Raw genomic sequence first — 20,002 nt, forward strand, 5'->3', positions numbered from 1 at the left:
CTTTACACAGGCGGATAGTAGTATACTTTAGCAAATTGCTGTTGCGCGCTCTTTGGATGACAAGATGAATCGACGTCCTCTGCATGTAGTATAGAACTGTTTGATTTTTTGTTGAGTTTCTATGACGACTTTATGTACAAGGCAGCGCCCGGCCAGGGTCGACAAACGGCCATCGGCCCCGGCCATGCGCCCCGGTATTCTGATCTTCCGCGGTATCCTCCACAAACTCTAAAAAAGAGCCTCCGAGATAGATCGTCTATTTCGGCTTGTACGTCTGCCAGGCTAAGCGGGAGAAAGTAAAAGACGTCAGCACGTGCCTGGAACAGTATAGAGCATAGACACCCATCCCTCAGCCATCCCAATGGAATCGGCCCATCTCCTCAACGAAAAATACGCACCGGCAATGCCGAAGGGGGCAAAGAAGAAGAAGGTCATCGAGGTCCAGTAGCCGATGCCAAAGAACTTGCTCTTGGGGTTGAACGGGATGTTGGAGTAGGGGCCCTCGGGGTAGTGGTACGGCGACGAGAAGCGCAACGGGGTCGAGTGGAAGGCACGGCGGCCGGCCACGGCCTGCGACGTGCGGATAGCAGCGCGGGAGAGCATCTGGAGGGTCAGTAAGCTTTGTGCCGAGCAACGGTGGGAGCAAAACATCGTCACATTGTCGAGGAGGGCGGGCTGACGGGGACACCGGGCGCGGTGGAACGACCAATTGGTCGCCAAAAAGACGATTGGGAGCGCGACGAACCTTGGCGACGGAGTGGTGATGGTCTGTGACGGCGATGGCGGATGGCTGTTGGGGTGTAGATGGTGGGAAAGCTCGAGGTTCGAAAGAGCTCGGTTTTTTGCAGTGATCTCTTTTGCGCGGCTGTGACTGGGCGCCGTAGTGGCGTGAGTGTCGTCTCCTTCCCGCTGTTCCATGTTTTTCCGGCTGTCCAGCGCTGCAGTGGAAAGTGGCCCGTGCACCTCGCGCTTTCCACAATTGGCTGACTGATCATATCACATGATCCTACTAACCGCCTTTTCCGCACGATGAGCTTTTTGGGTGGCAGAATTCTGTGCATTGCTCCACTTTATTTTTCCTGTCCAGCGCCTTCCCTTCCCGCAGTTTATTAGTTTTTCTTGTTCAGTGCATCGCTTCGTTTCGCTCTCCTTCGTTCCTGCCCAGGACACTTCGAGAGTGACGCCTGCCGTTTTCTGTTTTCTCACCACCAGGGAAAGAGTCGGGCATTTCCCCTTCTCTCCCCTTTTCACCCAACCGTTGCTGTTTTGCACCAACAGCACCTCACCTCCAGACCACCAACCGCGCGACGATTTCCAGTGGCTGCCGGTGTGCCTGTGTACATTGTATACACACTTTCCTACCCGCCCGCCGCGTGCGGAGCAACCACTCAGCAGACGGATCGACAATGGATATCGACGAGCTGTTTGAAGTCTTTGACAAACCGGCATCGGGGCCGTCACGGCCGCAGGGGGACCGCGCCACAACGCCTGGCGACGCCAGCCGCAAGCGCAAGGCCGGGGGCCTCTCCGACGTGTCCGCCGAGGTAGCCAACAAAGCCGCCAAGGACGTGCCGGCGATCCCAACCGGGGAAGCGTCCAACGACGCCGATATTTCCTCGGCGGCCGAAGATGTTCCCATGAACGAGGACGACGAAGAGGACGAGGTCGAGGACGAGGATGAGGAGAATACCAGCGGCGATGGCCATGGCGTCGACAAGCAGAACAAGCGCCGTAAGAAGGACGGCGAGGCCGAGCCTGTGCTGACCGACACCTTCCAGACGGCCGAGTCGCGTGAGGTGGCACCGGCGTCTGGTTTTGCCCCGCAGAAGGAGACCGAGTCGCTCGTGCTGCAGCACAACATCCAGCACCAGGTGGCCCTCCCGCCCGACCTCAACTATGAATACGTTCCCCTCTCCGAGCACAAGCGGCCCGCCGAACCCGCGCGCGAGTATCCCTTCGAGCTCGACCCGTTTCAGAGCATGGCGATTTCGTCAATCGAGCGCGAAGAGAGTGTCCTGGTGTCTGCGCACACCAGTGCCGGCAAGACGGTCGTCGCCGAGTACGCCATCGCGCAGTGCTTCAAGCGCAACCAGCGTGTCATCTACACAAGCCCCATCAAGGCGCTCAGCAACCAAAAGTTTCGTGATTTCATGGGCGAGTTTGGCGACGTCGGCCTGATGACGGGCGACATCACCATCAACCCCACGGCGAGCTGCCTCGTCATGACCACGGAGATTCTGCGGTCCATGCTGTACCGCGGCTCCGAGATTATGCGAGAGGTGGCCTGGGTCGTCTTTGACGAGATCCACTACATGCGGGACAAGTCTCGCGGTGTCGTCTGGGAGGAGACCATTATTTTGCTGCCCGACAAGGTCCGCTACGTGTTCCTGTCGGCCACCATTCCGAACGCGTTCCAGTTCGCCGAGTGGATAGCTAAGATCCATCGCCAGGCGTGCCACGTCGTGTACACCGATTTCCGTCCGACGCCCCTGCAAAACTACTGCTTCCCCGCCGGCGGCGACGGCATCCTGCTCGTCGTGGACGAGCGCGGTGTCTTCAAGGAGAAGAACTTCAACACCGCCATGGCGCTGGTGGAGCAGAACAAGGGCGCCGATCCGGCCGACCCCAACGCCAAACAGAACGGCCGCGGCAAGAACAAGAAGATCAACAAGGGCGGCGGAAACGAGTCGACATCCGACATCTACAAGATCATTCGCATGATCATGAAGAAGAACTTCCACCCCGTGATTGTTTTCAACTTTAGCAAGCGCGAGTGCGAGATGCTGGCGCTCAAGATCTCCGGCATGAACTTCAACAACGAGTCTGAGCAGGCCCTGGTCACCAAGGTCTTTGAGAACGCCATTGACACCTTGTCCGAGACCGACCGTGAGCTGTCGCAGATCACACACCTGCTGCCGCTGCTTCGCAAGGGCATCGGTGTGCATCACTCGGGCCTGCTGCCCATCCTCAAAGAGATTGTCGAGATCCTGTTCCAGGAGAACCTGATCAAGGTCCTGTTCGCGACAGAAACCTTCTCCATCGGCCTGAACATGCCCGCCCGCACGGTCGTGTTCACGCAGGTGCGCAAGTTCGACGGCGTCTCCATGCGGCCGCTCACGTCGTCCGAGTACATCCAGATGTCTGGTCGTGCCGGCCGTCGTGGCCTCGATGACCGCGGTATTGTCATCATGATGGTGGACGACAAGCTCGAGCCCGAAACGGCCAAGGCCATTGTCGCCGGCAAGCAGGATCGTCTTAACTCGGCGTTCCACCTCGGCTACAACATGATCCTGAACCTGCAACGTATCGAGACGGTGTCGCCCGAGTACATGCTGGAACGCTGCTTCTTCCAGTTCCAGAATGCCGCCAGCGTGCCCGCCTTTGAGAAGGAGCTCAAGGCGCTGCAGCACGAGCGTGACAGCACCATCATTCCGGACGAGAACACGGTCAAGGAGTACTACAAACTTCGGCAGCTCATCGAAGAGTACCGCAAGGACATGGTCCTCGTCATGCAGCACCCCAACTTCTGCCTGCCGTTTTTGCAGCCGGGCCGGCTGGTGCACATCAAGACGCCGGGCAGCGGCGAGGACTTTGGCTGGGGCGCCGTCCTGAGCTTCTCTCAGCGCCGTGCGCCCAAGCGTGGCGAGGACGAGGTTCCACCGCAAGAGTCGTATTGCGTGGACGTGGCGCTCTTCATCTCGGACAGCAAGAGCGCACAAAGCATCGCACCCGGCTTCCCGCTGGGTGAGATGGCGCCCGGTGCCGTGCCGTGGGTCGACAATGCCAACAGCAGCACCGCGAGCGGGAGCGAAGACAACGGCAGCGGCGACAACACGAGCGGCAACGACAAGAACTCCAAGGCGTCCAAAGCCTCCAAGGCGTCCAAGGCGTCCAACAAGAAGGAGGACAAGGACACCAACAAGGAGAAGAGCAACATGACCGACGCCCGTGTCGAGATCGTTCCCTGCTTGCTGTCGACCATTGTCGCCATGAGCAAGCTGCGCATCTTTATGCCGGACAATGTGACCAAGTCGGCCGGCAAGGACCGGACCGGCAAGGTCATCCGCGAGGTGCAGCGCCGGTTCCCCGACGGCATCCCGGTCCTCGACCCCATCGAGAACATGAAGATCAACGACGAGTCGTTCAAGAAGCTAATCCGCAAGATCGAGCTACTCGAGGCCAAGCTGCTCGCGAATCCGCTGCACGGCTCGCCCATCCTGCCGGAGCTGTGGGAAAAGTACCACCACAAGGTGGACCTGGGCGAGAAGATCAAGGAGAAGAAGAAGGCCATTGCGCAGGCACACAGCATCGCGCAGCTCGACGAGCTCAAGTCGCGCAAGACGGTGCTGCGGCGCCTGGGCTTCATCAACGAGGACGACGTGGTGCAGCTCAAGGCCCGCGTGGCGTGCCAGATCTCGTCGACCGAGGGCCACGAGCTGCTGCTGTCGGAGCTGCTGTTCAACCGCTTCTTCAACGACCTGTCGCCCGAGGTGGTGGCGTCGGTCATGACGTGCTTCCTCTTTGACGAGAAGGTGGAGGCGCCCGATCTGAAGGAGGACCTGGCCAAGCCGCTGCGCGAGATCAAGTCCCAGGCAAAGATCATTGCCAAGGTCAGCCAGGAGAGCAAGCTGGACATCAACGAGGAGGAGTACGTGGCCAGCCTCAAGTGGCAGCTGATGGAGACGGTCCTGGCGTGGGCCAAGGGCGCCTCGTTTGCAGACATTTGGTAAGCTTAAGCTCTCGCACCCCGTTCCCTCCTCTCAATCGTTTTCTATCCGCGACACAAGCACTGACACACCCCAGCAAAATGACAAACGCCTACGAGGGTTCTTTGGTGCGCCTGTTCCGGCGGCTCGAAGAGCTGTTGCGCCAGATGGCCGAGGCCGGCAAGGTGATGGGCAGCGAGGAGATTACAAAAAAGTTTGAGGAGAGCCTGGAGAAGATCAAGCGCGGCATTGTGGCTGCTCAGTCCCTCTACCTGTAAAAGTAGGGATCGGATCCGGTTGCTCTTCTGTTGCTTGTCTTATGTTATTTTCTTTTAAACAGATTTTGGCCACGATTTACTCCTTTTTATCCTGCGAGTGTTTCATTTATTGCCACGTTCAATTTTTACTTGCATTTTTGGGGAGGCATTGTTTGTCGGGCGTTGATCGAGACACAATAGTATCATCACTTTAGAGCGTTAGGTTAGGACAATACATAGATAACCGGCATGATGACACCTGTTCACTGTTCCGACGAACAACAATGTGCATGTTTGAAAGTACATAAATATGAACCAAATTGTGTTGTCGTATCTCAACAGTTAAACTCCAATACAGTTGTAAAAATACAAACCGTCAATGCTCCGCGGTGCGATACTGGTCTCAACTCTGCTGTTATAGCAGTGCATGAGAACCATTTTGCATCACAGGACATCTTTTGCGGCCATGCACCGATCCGAAGTTGATGACCAATCCCAATCCAGCCCAAGAAATAATATATCATAATACAGTTAATGCCTCCAATACACCAGTGTGCAACGGTACCTTGACCTTTTCCGTTCCCAATCCTTTTTGTTTTCCTTTCCTTTTTCCTTTCAGTCGTTTTGTTGTCTTTTCGTTATCTTTTTGTTGTCGTGTTCCGTTTTCGATCATATATACCTCGTATATCGTACAATAGCATCGCATCATGCCGTTTTCGTCTGACTTGGACCGGTGTGGCGAGCTATGTAGCATGCTCAGGACATGCCCTGGGCGGAGCTGCCGTTAAAAGTGAAAATCGACCGGACGCCCTCGGCGATCTTGGTCATGCCCTTATCGACCGTGCGCTCGAAGCGGAAGCGCGATATCGTCTTGCTGCGGATTTTTTGGACTTCGACACCGGCCCGAGCAATGTAGTCGTACAGATCGTCGATGCCCTCACAGGAGGCGAGAGACGAGCACTCAAAGTATTCTGTGCAGCCCAGCTTCAGGGCTGCGTCCATTCCCTGCCGTGTGTGTTAGAATCCACGACTACAACGCACAATTGGGTGGTCAAAAGCAGCCATCTCTCACCTTTTCCGGTGTGACCTGCACGGCGTCCTCAACAAAGGTCAGCTGAAGAGGGGGCAAGCGGCGACGAGAGTCTTTCTTGAGTCCAGCCAGCACAAGAACCGAGTTCTCTTCGTACATGGCAATGTCATTACGGTACTACATAAGAATCGGTGAGCGTGTGCCTTCCTGTGGTGGCCGTGTATGCTGCTTACCTTCTGCAGACTATGGAGCGTGCCGTGGTGGCCAATGTCAAAGCAGAGGACCACGACACTGAACCAGCCGAGTGCCAGTATGCTTGGCTCGCAAGGATCACGAGCGCTGCCGCCTTCCGAGAGGTTCAACTGGACACGGACGCCGTCGACCATGATACGGATCGTCTCCTCTTGGATGGAGCTCGGCGCGTATGTCTGGGGGAAATTTCCATACACCAGGCGCCTAGTCAGTTAGCAGCCGTTTCTCTTGTACTTTCTGAAGAGTACCAGGGGGACGCACTTGATCAGCGCCGTCTTGCCGACGCGAGCGTCGCCAATGAAAGCCACATTGACAATCATATCAGGCCGCCCTTCTGCCCAGAATCCGACCCGGTCATCGCGTGAAGGCGGTGGCATAGCAGGTGCCAACCTACACGACATGATACGGCGTATGGTGCTGGACCCTTGGGAACGGAAGGTACCGCTACGCTTGGACAGAGACGAGCGGATGCTGCCAGATGGCGTCTTGCTAAGATGGGCGAACTTGTAGAGCATTTCGTTTTGCTTTGCCACCTCCTCGGGAGACAGGTCCTCACTGTCCCGCTTCTCCTCGGCCGCCCCATAAGACATGGTAAGCGATGAAGACAGGCGCTGCGAGAAGCGGCGTACAGGGTCCAGAAGCCGCGTTCGCTTCCGTGCAGAGACGTCACCAGCGTCCTGTAGAAACAATGTTAGCAATCCCAGATGCAGGGCCACGCCGGGTCTCGTTCTGTATGCACAGTCATACCTCTGTCAGAAGTCTCTTTTTCGATCCCAAGACAGGCCTCTCGGCCAGCACGTTGGTCGGCGTAATCTGAGGCGGGCTGCCCAGAGACCGCAGTCTGTTGCGGACCATGGCATTCTCCTTATCGGACGCGTCAATAGCCAGCTTCTCACACGAACGAGAGAGCGCGTCGTCGTCCTCGGTCACACCGGGATTGCCCAGGTACGGTGCTTGGCGGGGTGCCAGTGCACGGAGCGGCCGGGGGTGCAGCGGGTGGTCGACGGCCGGGTTGAGGCCCTGGATGTAGCGTTCTTGTGGCGACACAGGAGGCGGTATCTCGGACAGCCAGTTCTGCATGCGGTTCTCACGGGCAACTTTGGGGCCAATTGTGATCAGTGTCGGCGTTGAGCGTCGAATCAACGTCGTCTTGGCGGCACTGCCGCTGTCATGCATGAGGACATTGTCGTCCTCGTCGGGTGTGCCAGGGGAGGGCGAGACGGGTTCGGCCAACTTCAGCGACGGCGATGTCGGAGGGCTCTGGCAGGGTGATGCGAGCGAATCCTGAGGCGTGGGCGGTGCGGCCGCGGCCCATGGAGATGGCGACATGGACAGAGGGTGCTGGTGATCGAGCACGCGTTCCTTGCGGTCGGCGGTCGTAGGCGGCGTAGCCTCCACGGAATAGCCCGCCATGTTGTCGATCGAGAAACGAAAGAAGAAAAGAAAAGAAACAAACAGTAACAGCTACCAACAGGCAATAAAAAGGGCGAAAGAAAACTGGGCTTCAAGGATTGCAAGGACACCAAGGAGCGAACCGGACCGCACCGGTCTAAAGGGATGAAATAAAATACAAGTCTCTCCACGGATGCAGCGAGACAGTGTGGATGGAATTTGAAAAACAGCAAAGGAGAGCGAAAATGCGGAGAGAATGAAGAAGCAATTCGGAGTCGTGGGGGGGGTGAGAGAAGCGACCAATTCCCGGAATGGCAGGGCAGGACGCAGGGACGAGAAAGACTAAAAGGGAAAGAACACAGGCGTGGTCACAGAAGGAAGGAGCGGCAGAAGCACAAGTTGGTCAGTCAAGGAAGGAGCGATGCCGTGCAAAAATGTGCGGTTCTTTCACTGGAATGGCAGGAACGAGGACATCAAGGGAGAAAACGTGGAAATGGCAAGAACGTGGTACGACGGAAGGAAAGAACGCCACAAGCAGCAGATAGAGGCAAGGGACGGGCGTGCAATTTGTTGTGCAGCAGGGCAAGAGCGAAGATTGAGAAAGGCCAGGCGTCGACGCTTCCTTTCTTGGACTGGGCTGCTCCTTTTTGGAAAGAGGGACAAGGTCAAGATCGCGACGCTTTCAGAGGAGATCTTTTCCCTCTATCACTCTTTTCTCTTTTCTTCTCCGTGTTCCCCGTTTTCCAGTCGTACCGGCAGTGGATGTTGGCCGGCAGGTCCACAAAAAGGCTGGCAAGGAGCAGGTCTGGACCACAAGATGCTCCTTGTTCATTGGCATGAGGTATTGGGTGAGTTGTCGGTGCAAAATGAAAGCAAAAAAAAGGACGACGACGCAATGGGATGGAAGGAAGAGAACATGAAAGGCAACTGAGCTCAAAGGTCGAGCCTCGTCGTTTTAAACAAGAAGCGTCCTCTTTTTTCTAACATTTGCAGATAGGAAACATGAAACGCCGATGTCAAGCAGAATTCGACGACGCGCTTGTGATGCAACTGCGGTTGTGGATGTTGACGCGTCCAGATCCTCTTTAAACGCGTCGATGCTTGTTCGCAGTGGCGAACAACCTGCAGTAGCGGCGTTGTTCCAGGCTCTTGGACCTCTCGGCACACATCCCGACAACTGGACACACCCAATACAACCGCGCAGACGCCAAGCACGGTTGCAGCGGGGATCCGCGTCTTTACACAAACGGAATCGCGAGCGAGGGGAATTAACGGGATCGAAAAGAGCACAAAAGAGGAGGGCCCGAGAAAAGAGAAAACTCGGCAAACGGCAGTCGAGTGGAAATAATCGACGATGGCTGGACGGTGGATAGACAGCAGCAGCCAACCTCTTGAACGTCTGGGGTGCCACAAAGACAGAATTTGACAGAATGTTTGCTCGTCGAGACACAGACCAGGGTCCCTAGCAAACGCGGACGTATCTTGCTTTTGCGGACTGAAGGCCCCTCGTTCGATCTCCATCACGATCGGCCAAGAAACAGGCGCCGATGGGTGTCGCGTGGGGTGTTTCCTGGAAGCAATACTGCAACTCCTTACCGGCGTAAGACTTACTCCTACTAACTACAGGCGTCTTTGCAGAAAGCTCCACAATGCAAGAGCAAGCACACCGACAAGCATTACTAGACAAGAAATACTCGAGGTGCCTACCTTTCGTGCTCTTCACACTTGTCAAGGTACCAGTGCCTGGCGAGCAGAATAACCTATTCTTGATTTCTGTCTTGTTGCAAGACGTGTCTGATAGCTGTGTTTTGTATGGACTAAGATACGTGTAGAGCTATTGGGCTCTATGGAAGAGCCCACGCTGTGCAGTACAGTGCAATACAGTGGGATTATGGACATTTTCAGGCACTGTCACCACTGCGCACAGTGCTGGAGCTGGCCCAGAAAGGCAATCTGCAACCTGTCGCGTCAGCTCTCCAAAAGCTCCAAACTACACGTCTTGGTGCATCACCACTCTGCACCCCGTGCCCACCCTCTCTTCCGCACAACGAGACACAGCCATGGCGGTCAAATCATCAAAGGCGGCATCGGCCAAGTCCGTCGTTCCGCCATCGCCATCATCACCGTCATCGCCCAAAAAGACGGTCGTCTTCTTTCACCCGGACCTCGGCATCGGCGGTGCGGAGCGGCTTGTCGTGGACGCCGCCGTCGGCCTCCAGAACCGCGGCCACCGGGTGGTCATTTTTACGAGCCACTGCGACCCGGCACACTGCTTTGACGAGGTGCGCCCGGGCACGGGAGTGTTGGACGTGCGCGTGCGTGGCGGCAACGTGGTGCCGGCGTCGATCCTCGGCCGCTTTGCCATCCTCTGCGCGATTGCCCGCCAGGTGCATCTGTTGCTGCAGATATGGCTGACGGGAGAGCTGGCGGCGCTGGGCGCCACGGCGTACTTTGTCGACCAGCTGTCGGCCGGACTGCCCTTGCTGCGGAGTCTTGGCAGCGCCTATGGTGGCGCTGCACAACAGACACCAACCACGCCCATCTTCTTCTACTGCCATTTCCCAGACCTGCTCCTGGCCAAGGGCCGGCAGAAGTGGTGGAAGCGGCTGTACCGGGTGCCGTTTGACGCCCTGGAGCAGTGGAGCATGGGCTTCTCCGACGCAGTGGCCGTCAACTCACGGTTTACCAAGTCGGTGGTGACGGCGACGTGGCCGCGGCTGGCGGCCAAGGTCAAGGTGGGCATCGACCCTTTGGTGGCTGAGGACGACAACGGCCTGCGCGTCGTCTACCCGTGCATCGACATCAAGCAGGAGGACGCACTAGAGCAGGAGCGGGCCAGCAACAACAGCAATGACAAGAAGACGAAGCAGAACAGGGACGCGCCCGTCGACCTGTGGCAGGGTCTGCCGTTTGTCCTGAGCATCAACCGTTTTGAGCGCAAAAAGGACATTGGCCTGGCCATCCGTGCGTTTGCCGGTTTGCCCACCGGCACCTCCCCCCAGCGCCTCGTCGTCGCCGGCGGCTACGACAACCGCGTTGCCGAAAACGTCGGCTACCACCGCGAACTCGACGCTCTGGCCACCGAGCTCGGCCTGCGCACCGCCACCGCACGCACCATGGTCACCGCTCTCAGCATCCCCGCCGACGTCCAGGTCTTGTTCCTGCTGTCCGTCCCGTCCGCCCTCAAGTCGCTGCTTCTGCACAGCCCCTCGTGCCGCCTGCTTGTCTACACGCCCGCCAACGAGCACTTTGGCATCGTGCCCCTCGAGGCGATGCTCGCCGGCCTGCCCGTGCTCGCCTGCAACTCCGGCGGGCCCACCGAGACCGTCGTCGAGGGCACCACCGGCTGGCTGCGCTCGGCCGACGACGTGGCCGCCTGGACAGACGTCATGGCCAAGGTCCTGCCGGGCACCGGCATCCCCGGCGCATTGACCGACGCCCAGCGCAAGAAAATGGCCGACGCCGGCCGCACACGCGTGCGCAGCCAGTTTGCCGACACGCAGATGGCCGCGCGGCTGGACGGCATCCTCGACGAGATTGTGGTTCGTGTGGCGGACGGCACGACCACCGCAACGCCGTCTGCATCCATCAGCACCCTCCTCTTTTCTGCTGTGGCGCTCATTGGTGTTCTGCTGGCGCTGGCTGTGGCCGTGCTGAAGAAGATATTCTAACTCGAGTTCGTGGCATGTCGTGGGTGCAGCAGCACTTCACAATTATATAGCAGCTACTTTTGCACAGCTATTCTATGGAGTAATATACCACGTACTAGCATAGGATACGGTTACATCAAGTCACGACAATAGATACCATATTGTACCATCATCCATATAACAACGAGAAGAACATGTTTGAACAGCCGGACCAACACGTCAAAGAATCAGTATCACAAAATATGGCTTCGTGTTTTGGCTAGAATGTTTGAAAATGCGAACAAAAAGTGGCAATGCAAGATATCCGAAAACACCAGCGACAGGATAGCGACAACAAAATGGCTAAAAAACAAGGACCGCAAAAGTACACGTGGGGTGTAGGTACAGTATAAAGAGACAAAGGAGACGAAACAATCAGGAAGAGCAGGAATATGAAGTGAATAACAACAGAGAATAGAAAGGTTTGTATACATGAAAGGTAAAAAGAACATATAAGAAATCTTTGAAGGACAGGGATATACGCAAAGCAAACAGAATGAGTGTGGACATGCAACTAAAATAAAAGACAAAGGGGAAAATCTGGAAATCAGGGACATGCAATCACTCTTCATCAACGGCCCCCATAAAGCCGTTGGCCTTGCTCGACTTCTTGCCCAGCTTCAGCATGCTCAGCCGCTTCCGCACACTGCCCATCTTGGCCTGCCCGGGGCCGTCCACCTCGCTTCCCACACCATTGTTGACGCCCTGACCGTTGCCGGCACTGCTGCTCATGCTCCGCTTGCGGTCCATCGAGGTCAGGTCCGAGCTCTTGCGCGACAGCTCCGCCACCCACTCGCTCGCACCGCTCTTTGGCTTGTTGGCCTCGGCAGGGGCCCGGTTGTTGCTCGTGCTCGTGGTGTAGTAGTTGTTGCTGCCGCTGCTGCCGCTCTTGGTCGGCCGCGGCGTCCCGCTCCCGTTGGTGCTATTATGCCCGTACTGGGCGCCGCCGACAATCGTCGTCTCCATGCTGGGTGTGTACTGTGGCATCGGCGGCGTCTTGTCGCTGCCGTTCGGGCGGAAGAAGCTCCGGCGGTTGTTCGCGGCATTCGCGTTTGCGTTCACGTTCTCCTTGCTCCGGCTGCGGCTGTGCTCGCTCACCGAATCCATCTCGGCGGCACCAACGCTGCTCTTGCGCGACGTCTCGTGAATCGTGCCCTCGCTGTTTGACATGTGGATGCTGTCACGCTTGCGGCTGGTCGTCGCGCCGCCGCCGAGGAACGACAGGCGCGTACCGCGGCCCTGGCGCAGTGCTGCAATCGGCTGCACCGCCGACGCTTCCTCGACGACGGCACCGCCGCTTTCTACGGCGTGACCACCGCTTGGCCTTGGCCCATTGGCTGTGCCCTCCAAAGTGGAAGCCACATCAGGAAGTCTAGGCGTGGCAGACTCAGTCGGGGACGAGCGGGGCCACGTTGGCGATGCGGTCGTGGTCTCGATAACGGCCTGGGGGGTGAATATGGCAATCTCCGGGGCAAACGTTGCCTCAAAGTCTGTAGAACGAACGTATTAATAGGGGAAAAGAGAAAACAGTACATGGCTGGTTAGAGAATACATACACTGCATGAGATCGTCCGCGTGGCTCGACAGGCTGTCATTGGACGACCGAGCCAGCAGTGCCAAACTGCGCTTGATCATCATCGCGTGGTCCACGAGCGCCATCTTGATGGCATTCTCCTGCGGATCCATCTCCGGCGTTTCGTCTTCGTCATCATCCTCGTCGAGCTCGTCGTCGTCGTCGTTGTCGTCGTCTTCACCCTTCTCAGCAACGTCACTGCCCGATTGCTTGCCACGGCGCCCGCCTGTCGGAAGCAGCTCGCGGTAGCTGACCACACTGCTTTCTGACGAGGGATTGACGGAGATGCTGATCGCGTCCAGGAGGAGTTGGGCCGTCTCCGGCGAGGAGTCGCCCTCGGCCACCTTCTTTTCCACCGTCGTCATCTCCGCCGTCTTGCGCAAGATCCTCTCCAGGGCAGTCTCCTTGGCCGACAGTCGCGTTTCCCCCACAGTCACAATCTCGCTGCGCCGCAAAATTGTCGGGAACACCTCCGCCGTCGTGTACGTTGTCTTGTGCACATAGTGTTCTGCGACGGGGCCTGTGGTCTGGCGGCTGAGCGAGGTCGAGAAGACCTGCGGGTGAGAGGAAACCAGATACTCGCGAATGACCTGCGGGACACGGGCCCGCTGGAAGACATGATGTCGCAGGTCGCGGTGCGGGCTAATGGCGGACACCACCAGGAACTGGCCCTCCACAATGTCTTCAATCATGTCCTCCGTCGCCGTCGTTCCGGCACCTGCAATCAGGCCCGAGCCAGCACGAGAACCGCCAGCACCCGGCGCCGACGGCATGACGACAATCTGTGCTGCCGGGTACTGCTCCTGCAGGCGGTCCGTGAAGGCGCTTGTTCGCTCGTTTGGCGATCCCTCGTACACAAACTCCTTGTCGCGCACGTTGGCCGGGAAGCCGAGGCCGCGGAACATGACGCGGAAGTACTTGGGCACGAGGCGGTCGCTCTTGGCGATGGTCTCGTACACGGTCGCAATCGCGCGTTCGGTGCGGGCGAGTTTGGAAAAGTCGTAAATGTTCGTCTCGTACTGCACCTGCAGCTCTTTGTAGGCGGCCAGAGCACTGCTCCATGCCTCGCCCTCTTCAAAGTGCTTGATCATGTCAAAGTATATGCGCTCTTTCCGCTCAAAATGCGATTGCGCTGGGAACGGCGGGTCCGACAACGCCGGTGCCGTACGCAGCGGGTCCCATTCGTACAGCTCGGCATGCAGACGCAGAGCCAGGCCAGCCTCTGCATGGTTGCGCGATGCTGCCTGTAGCGACGCCAGCTGGTGGACGTAACGCACAAACATCTCCTCCTTTTGCATGTCCCGGAGGAACTCCATCAGCCGCAGCCGGTTGATCAGGTGGGACGCCTCGCCCGAGGCAGGTATACCGCTATTGGCGCCACCGGCCGATGCAATTGCGCCGGCTGCCGACGAGCCGGTCACTGCGCCGCCGCCGTCACCACCGTGGACGGCGACCAAGAGATCCAGGAACTCGTCAATGGTAGCAATGAGCTCGCGCAGCGCCGTGTAGAGCGGCTCGTCAGGAACATCGGCAAGAGCTGTGAACCGGGCGAGCAGCTCGCCCACAAACAGCTTTTGCAGAATGCTCTCGGTCAGAGGCTTCGTCTTGAAGTAGTGGTCAAGGTAGTCGATGATCTCAGCCTGGATGATAAACAGGTCCTCGCTCAACGTCCACTCGCTCACAATCATAGTCTGGAGCACCTCGACCGCCATCCGGCGCAGGCCTTCATGCACGCTGAGGCAGAGCTCAACAATGGGGCCGACCAGTGTCGGCACATACTGAACCTGGTAACCGCCCATCTTGCTGAGGCCGTAGCGCTGCTGCTCATCGGCCGTCGCATCCCAGCCGATGGCCTCCCACGTCCGGCGCAGCAGATCCGCGCCGTGCTCACGGACGTCACCTGCAATCTTCCAGACCGCACGCCGTTTCTGCTCTGGGAAAGTCTCGAGCGCGAGCGAGGGGCTGCTGACAAGCATCAGCAGAGTCGTAAAGAGCAGCTTCCATAGCTCCGTGTTGAAGCTCTCGGCATCATCCGGGTCGGGCAGAAAGCTTTCCAGGAGAATCGTGGACAGATATTGCAGCGTACGCATAATCGACTTGTGGTGGAATATGTGGGTGCTCAGCCACGTCGAGGGGAAGGCTTCGCCGCGCAAGATGCTCATGTGGACGCGCAGCGTATTTTCGAGAATGACAGCAAGATCGCCGTCGGCCAATTCGAGCTGCATGCCGCTTGGTGAGTTTGACACAGCAGACAGGATGGCGGACAGTTCCACTAGAGCCTCGTCAAAGACGGGCTGCTGCTGCTGGCGCTGCAGCAGCTTCTGCTGATCAGTGGGCTGCGGCCGTCCATCCAGAGAGTCTTCGGACCCGCTCTCTGGCAACGCGACCGGTCGTGATGCGAAAGGATATTGCGTCGGGAAGAGCAGCGACAGACGCGTTCGTGGAGTTTTGGCTGGTGTGTTGGCGCCGGCGGCAGCAGCGGCAGTTTCGATGGAATGCTGAATGGCCAGGTACGACTCAAGGATCTTTGGTACGTAGTCGGGAATCTCGGGGCCGAGGTGGTCGATCTGGCTAGCAAGGATGGAGCAGCAGAGCCGGACCTGCTCCTTCCATTGCTCCGTAACCTCGTCGCTGTGGCCCCAATGCGGTGCTATCCAGCGAACTGTATTGGCGCTCAGTGCAGATCTCTGTTCCGGGTGAGAGAAAATCTCCAGACGGGAGTAGTTGATGATCAGGACCAGCTTGTACAGTACGAGCTTGCCCTTGACGTTGGCACACGCGTCCATAAAGTCAATGGCAATGTGCAAAATCTCTTCGGTCGTCAACAGATTCGACAGCTCAGGCAGCCATGTGTGGAAGTGCTGGACTGCCAGCGTCTGGCTACCGACGAGAACGGGGGCTGTGTTGCGCATCATGGCCTCGAGGGCCTTGAAGATGCTCTGCAGGTGGCGCGTGAAACCGGGACTCGAGCTGGTGATGCCGATGCCTGCTTCCTTGACTTTTTGCTGGTCGCGCGCGTGTGTGATGAACTTGAGAATATGGCGGACGACCTTGAACGTGGCACGGAGCTTACGCGATATCTGGGGCTCCGTGGGTTTGGCGAGGAGACGGGTAAACGATCGAACGAGACAGGGTGTGGCGAAAGGGTAGTTGAACTTGTTCTCGGCGTAGTGGTCGACAAGCGGACCAACGTTGAAGCGGCGATCGTGGACGATATCAAGAACCCGCACAAGTGCCGTGAAGACGAGGTCCTCGTACTCGTCGTTGCCAGCGTAGTCGACTAAGATGGCAAACAGGGCGTCCAGCACGTCACTGAGCAGCTTCACGACTTCAATCTCGGGAACGAAGATGAGCTGCTGGAGCAAGCTCGGAACGTTTTCTTTGAGGCCTTCGCGCCACTTCAGCAGACCCAGGACAACACGGTCCTGCGAGAAGCGTGTGCTGCACAAGTATGACTCGACGCGGAGCGCAGCCAGCGGGCCAGTGACCTCGGACTGCGCGTCACCACGGCCCTTGGAAGCCCACGGCAGGGAAAGGTAGCCACCACGCCCAGGCGGTGCGTTGGCCGGTGGACGAGGTGCAACGGTATTCTCGTCGACGCGGTACAAGAGAAGAGAGTGAGTACCGTCCCGCACAAATGCTGACTGGTCCCACAGCGGCATGTACGCCACGGCAAATGGAGGGTTGGGCATATCCGCGACGAACATGACCACGTGTGCCGAAGACACGTCCTGTGGCACCAGGGACAGACGCAGAGTCTGTCGCCAGCCTTCGCTTCTCTCCGCCGCCAAGGAGCGCCACGTGCTGAGACCCTCGCCGTTGGAGTAGGGGAAGATGCAGTTGTCGATGCGCTCACCATTGGCGCGGCGCACTTCGAGTGTGACCTGCAGGTTGTTACCGTGCAAGCCGTTGGGAAGCGCTGCCGGGCTTGTGCCATAACGAGACAACTGGACTTGGCGGCTGAGCATAGCATCCTGCAAGGTCACATAAATGTCGGAGCGGGGCTTCGTCGGTGCTCCCGAGAAGCCCATCTTGTTGGTCTTGCCGACACCAGCCAGCAGTGTAGGCGTAGCTCGGATAAGAACATCGGCGTCTTGGTGGTTGAAGGCGCGGAGGTGCACTTGCACGCGCTCAGAGCCGCGCGACTTTTCAAACTGGCCAGACCTGCTGTGCATGAGCTCCTGGATCAACGGATCCCAGTCATCGCCCGTCTGTTGCTTCTCGCCGACGCGGTCACCGGGCGCCCAGATGTTGATCACATGTTCCACCTCGTCGTTTTGCTGCTTCATGATGGCGTTGAGCTTCAGGACACCAACGCCCGTCATCCGATCGGTCGTCATGTAGTGGCCTGCCGAGCCGTCAAATGAACTCCGGCCGGCGCTCTTGGAGGTAGCTGTGCTCGGCGGCTGTGAGTGGCCGTCGCGGCTGGCCGGGGCACCACCGGTTCCTGGGCGGTCCTCGCCTTGTTCGTTCAGCGAGTCGAGTTTCGTGTTGGCCGAGCGGGACAAGGCGGCACGACTGCTCTTGCCGGACCACATCAGACTTCTCCGGACCGACTTGTTCCCACTGGACAGGGGCGGGCGGTTGCCGTCCTTAGGGGCACCACTTCCGCTCATGGGCGCGCCAGCACTGTGGCCGTGCGAACCTGAACCTGAGCGGGAGGCTGGCTTGCCCGAGTGTGGTTGGGCCGCAGTGGAGATTTGCTGCGCCGAACGAACCGCCACAACAAGGAAGAGGTCGGAGTCGAGGGCCGGGGCCTCGCCGATGTCGGCAGACGAGAGGTCGGTAAAGAGAGAGCGCAAGGCGAGGCCCTTGGTCAAATTGTTGATGGAGCCGCCGGGCGGCGTGCTGATGCTAAAGTTTTCAGACAGACGGACGAGGCTGCCGGCCACACGGCCAACGAGGCTGAGCACCAGCGTGGTGTCCTCGGTTGACGCACCCGCGAAGCCCTTGACGTCGACAAGCAAATGATGAAGGGCAGTGGGCTCAACATGCGGCTGTGGGGGCTCGCTGAGCATGCTCATAATGGACTGGAGCTGTGTGATCTCGACCACGGAGTCGTCGCCCGTCAGGATGCGGCCGCGCTGGACGGGGTCCCGCACAATGACCTCGCCGCCGCAGAGCTTGTTGACACGCACGAGATCCCACACGGTCTTTTCACGTAAGATGCCGTACTCCCAGGTCGTCAGCACGTTGTGAAGCAACTGTTGGCGGGCGAGGTTCAGCGACGCAATCAGCTGCGAGAGGATGTCGAGCTTGTGGTACTGGCGGGTGAGGAGGAGCTCGTGTAGGTTGGTGGAGTGCCACTCGCGCAGGCAGGAGGCGATCTCGTCGATCAGCGGCTCGGCTGCTGAGGTCGGCGTCTCGTCGCCAATCTTAAGCATGGGAACGGGTGCTTGTGGGCGCGGTGCGTTTGGGTCGCGCTTGACCGGGACGGAGAGGCGCTCCTGGGACGAAATAGTCGCCATGGAGCGAGCGCGCGAGGACGGGTTGCTGGTGCGGCTGCTCTTCGCATAGCCGTCGGCGGTGCCGTTGATGACGGACAGCTCGAGCTCCTTGAGGGCTTCACGCCTCTTGGCGGGTCGCTGGCCAGCGATGCCACTCTTTGCCGAGTCGCTGCCGTGGGGATCGCCCGTCTGGTTTTCGCCACCTGCGCCATCGTCGCTAACGTCGGCGGCAGTTTTGTCGTTTTCATGTTCGTCGTCTTCGTCGCCAGCTACTGACTCGCCAAGTAGCTCGCGCACTTCGACACAGCTTCTCGGGAAAATGCCGCTGAAAACGCGTGCCTCGAGGGTCTGACCTTTGACAGATGTCAGACCGGCCAGCAAGCTCGGCGGCTTCAGCAGATAGCCACGCAGCCAGCTGCCGTCGGTGGTCTCCTCGATAATGTAGAGCTCATCGCCGATTTCGAGGACGAGGTCTTCGGGGTGGGATGCTGCAAAGGGAAACGTCGCTACTGCGAACGCAATGTGAGGCAATGGTTGCCAGGGCATTGTACCGGCTACGCGTGCATCTATGTCCGCACCGATTCACGGAGCTGCAAGAGGTGGGATTCGTAGATCGCTTTCGTCGGCTGTGTATCGATATGTCGTACCTCAGCGGTCACCGGAGAATTGAAGACGGCGTCGCACAATTGGGGGTACCACAAGGAACGGTCTCATGCACAAGGTCGTAGGGCTGTGGGCGTAGCGATCACGGGCATGGCATAGGAGGTACAGTGCGTCCTGTCTTTTGTCGCGTTAGACAACTGAGGCTGTAGCAGCGGTATGAGACAGCAGCAAATCTGCAAGGTTTGAAACGCAGAGGACACCGCGGTGGAGAGACGATAAAACAGGTGTACAGAGTACAACAAGAGGAAAAGCTTGGACGCTTTCAAGGTGGTGCAAAGGAGTGTCGAGAGCGGCGGACGTACAATAGCTGTAAGAATCGTCGTGGGTATGCGCCGTTAAAGGAGAGCCCGAGGAAAATGCGAGATTGTCGAAATTGTGTCTCAAAATTATGTCTCAATGTCGTTACGTCTCGATGCTGTCGTCGCGAAACTGCAGGTCTGTCAGTACTTTGTGCGCATCGAAACGAAAGAAAAAAAGGAAACCTCGTTCGTCGAGTCCAATTCGGTGGCACTCACGCAAACGGCAAACAACGAACCACCGGCACACTGTGCTGTATCGCCTACAGACAAAAAGTTTCTGGGCCGGCAAAGTACTGTCGCGTTAGCTGGGCGCGTTGTTTAGAGGGCGGGACAGGTGACGACAGGAGGATGGGAGTGCTGGAGGGCTGGGAAAGGGGCGAGGCGGGAGAAAAAAGGCATTGCCACTCACGGGCGACGCTCACAGGGTCGCTAGAAAACCACGAGGAAGTGATCGTCGTGCATCAAATCTGAGAAATGGGCCAAAACCGGGGGTCATTCGAAGTATTGTAACTCGAGGCTGAGGCCGGTCGGTGGAGCAATGGCCAGAGCCAAAACGAAACAGTGAGATTGAGCAGCCGATGCAACGGGACGGCGACACGGTGAGAGGAGACCAGAGGTGACGACCAGGATGCAGAAAAGGCAGATCATAAGAGAGGTGATAATCAAGTCCAAAACGGATGCACACAATTTTCGA

General features: G+C 58.1%; 5 protein-coding genes across 5 annotated transcripts; 2 read left to right on the top strand and 3 right to left on the bottom strand.

The window, feature by feature from the left end:
* Positions 1-256: 256 nt before the first annotated feature.
* Positions 257-603, bottom strand: SPBR_01129 (cytochrome c oxidase subunit 7c; the record flags this gene model as incomplete). The annotated part of the gene is made up of 2 exons (XM_040759447.1): positions 257-282; positions 399-603. 2 exons carry the CDS (start codon positions 601-603, stop codon positions 257-259), a joined length of 231 nt encoding a protein of 76 aa, XP_040618786.1.
* An 803-nt stretch (positions 604-1,406) lies between these two features.
* Positions 1,407-4,730, top strand: SPBR_00116 (ATP-dependent RNA helicase DOB1; the record flags this gene model as incomplete). The annotated part of the gene is made up of 1 exon (XM_040758436.1): positions 1,407-4,730. The coding sequence occupies one exon, from the start codon at positions 1,407-1,409 to the stop codon at positions 4,728-4,730; it is 3,324 nt and encodes a 1,107-aa protein (XP_040618787.1).
* A 989-nt stretch (positions 4,731-5,719) lies between these two features.
* SPBR_00367 (Ras family GTP-binding protein rho1p) lies at positions 5,720-7,658 on the bottom strand (the record flags this gene model as incomplete). Its single annotated transcript, XM_040758686.1, has 5 exons — positions 5,720-5,968; positions 6,036-6,170; positions 6,227-6,449; positions 6,507-6,922; positions 6,993-7,658. The coding sequence occupies 5 exons, from the start codon at positions 7,656-7,658 to the stop codon at positions 5,720-5,722; spliced, it is 1,689 nt and encodes a 562-aa protein (XP_040618788.1).
* Positions 7,659-9,697: 2,039 nt separating this feature from the next.
* Positions 9,698-11,308, top strand: SPBR_00501 (alpha-1,3/alpha-1,6-mannosyltransferase; the record flags this gene model as incomplete). The annotated part of the gene is made up of 1 exon (XM_040758820.1): positions 9,698-11,308. The coding sequence occupies one exon, from the start codon at positions 9,698-9,700 to the stop codon at positions 11,306-11,308; it is 1,611 nt and encodes a 536-aa protein (XP_040618789.1).
* A 579-nt stretch (positions 11,309-11,887) lies between these two features.
* SPBR_00005 (RhoGEF group protein) lies at positions 11,888-18,892 on the bottom strand (the record flags this gene model as incomplete). The annotated part of the gene is made up of 2 exons (XM_040758326.1): positions 11,888-12,816; positions 12,883-18,892. The coding sequence occupies 2 exons, from the start codon at positions 18,890-18,892 to the stop codon at positions 11,888-11,890; spliced, it is 6,939 nt and encodes a 2,312-aa protein (XP_040618790.1).
* Between the last annotated feature and the right edge of the window lie 1,110 nt (positions 18,893-20,002).

This window comes from Sporothrix brasiliensis (genome assembly GCF_000820605.1).
Source record: "Sporothrix brasiliensis 5110 chromosome Unknown Cont19, whole genome shotgun sequence".
Classification (NCBI taxonomy): Eukaryota; Fungi; Ascomycota; class Sordariomycetes; order Ophiostomatales; family Ophiostomataceae; genus Sporothrix; species Sporothrix brasiliensis.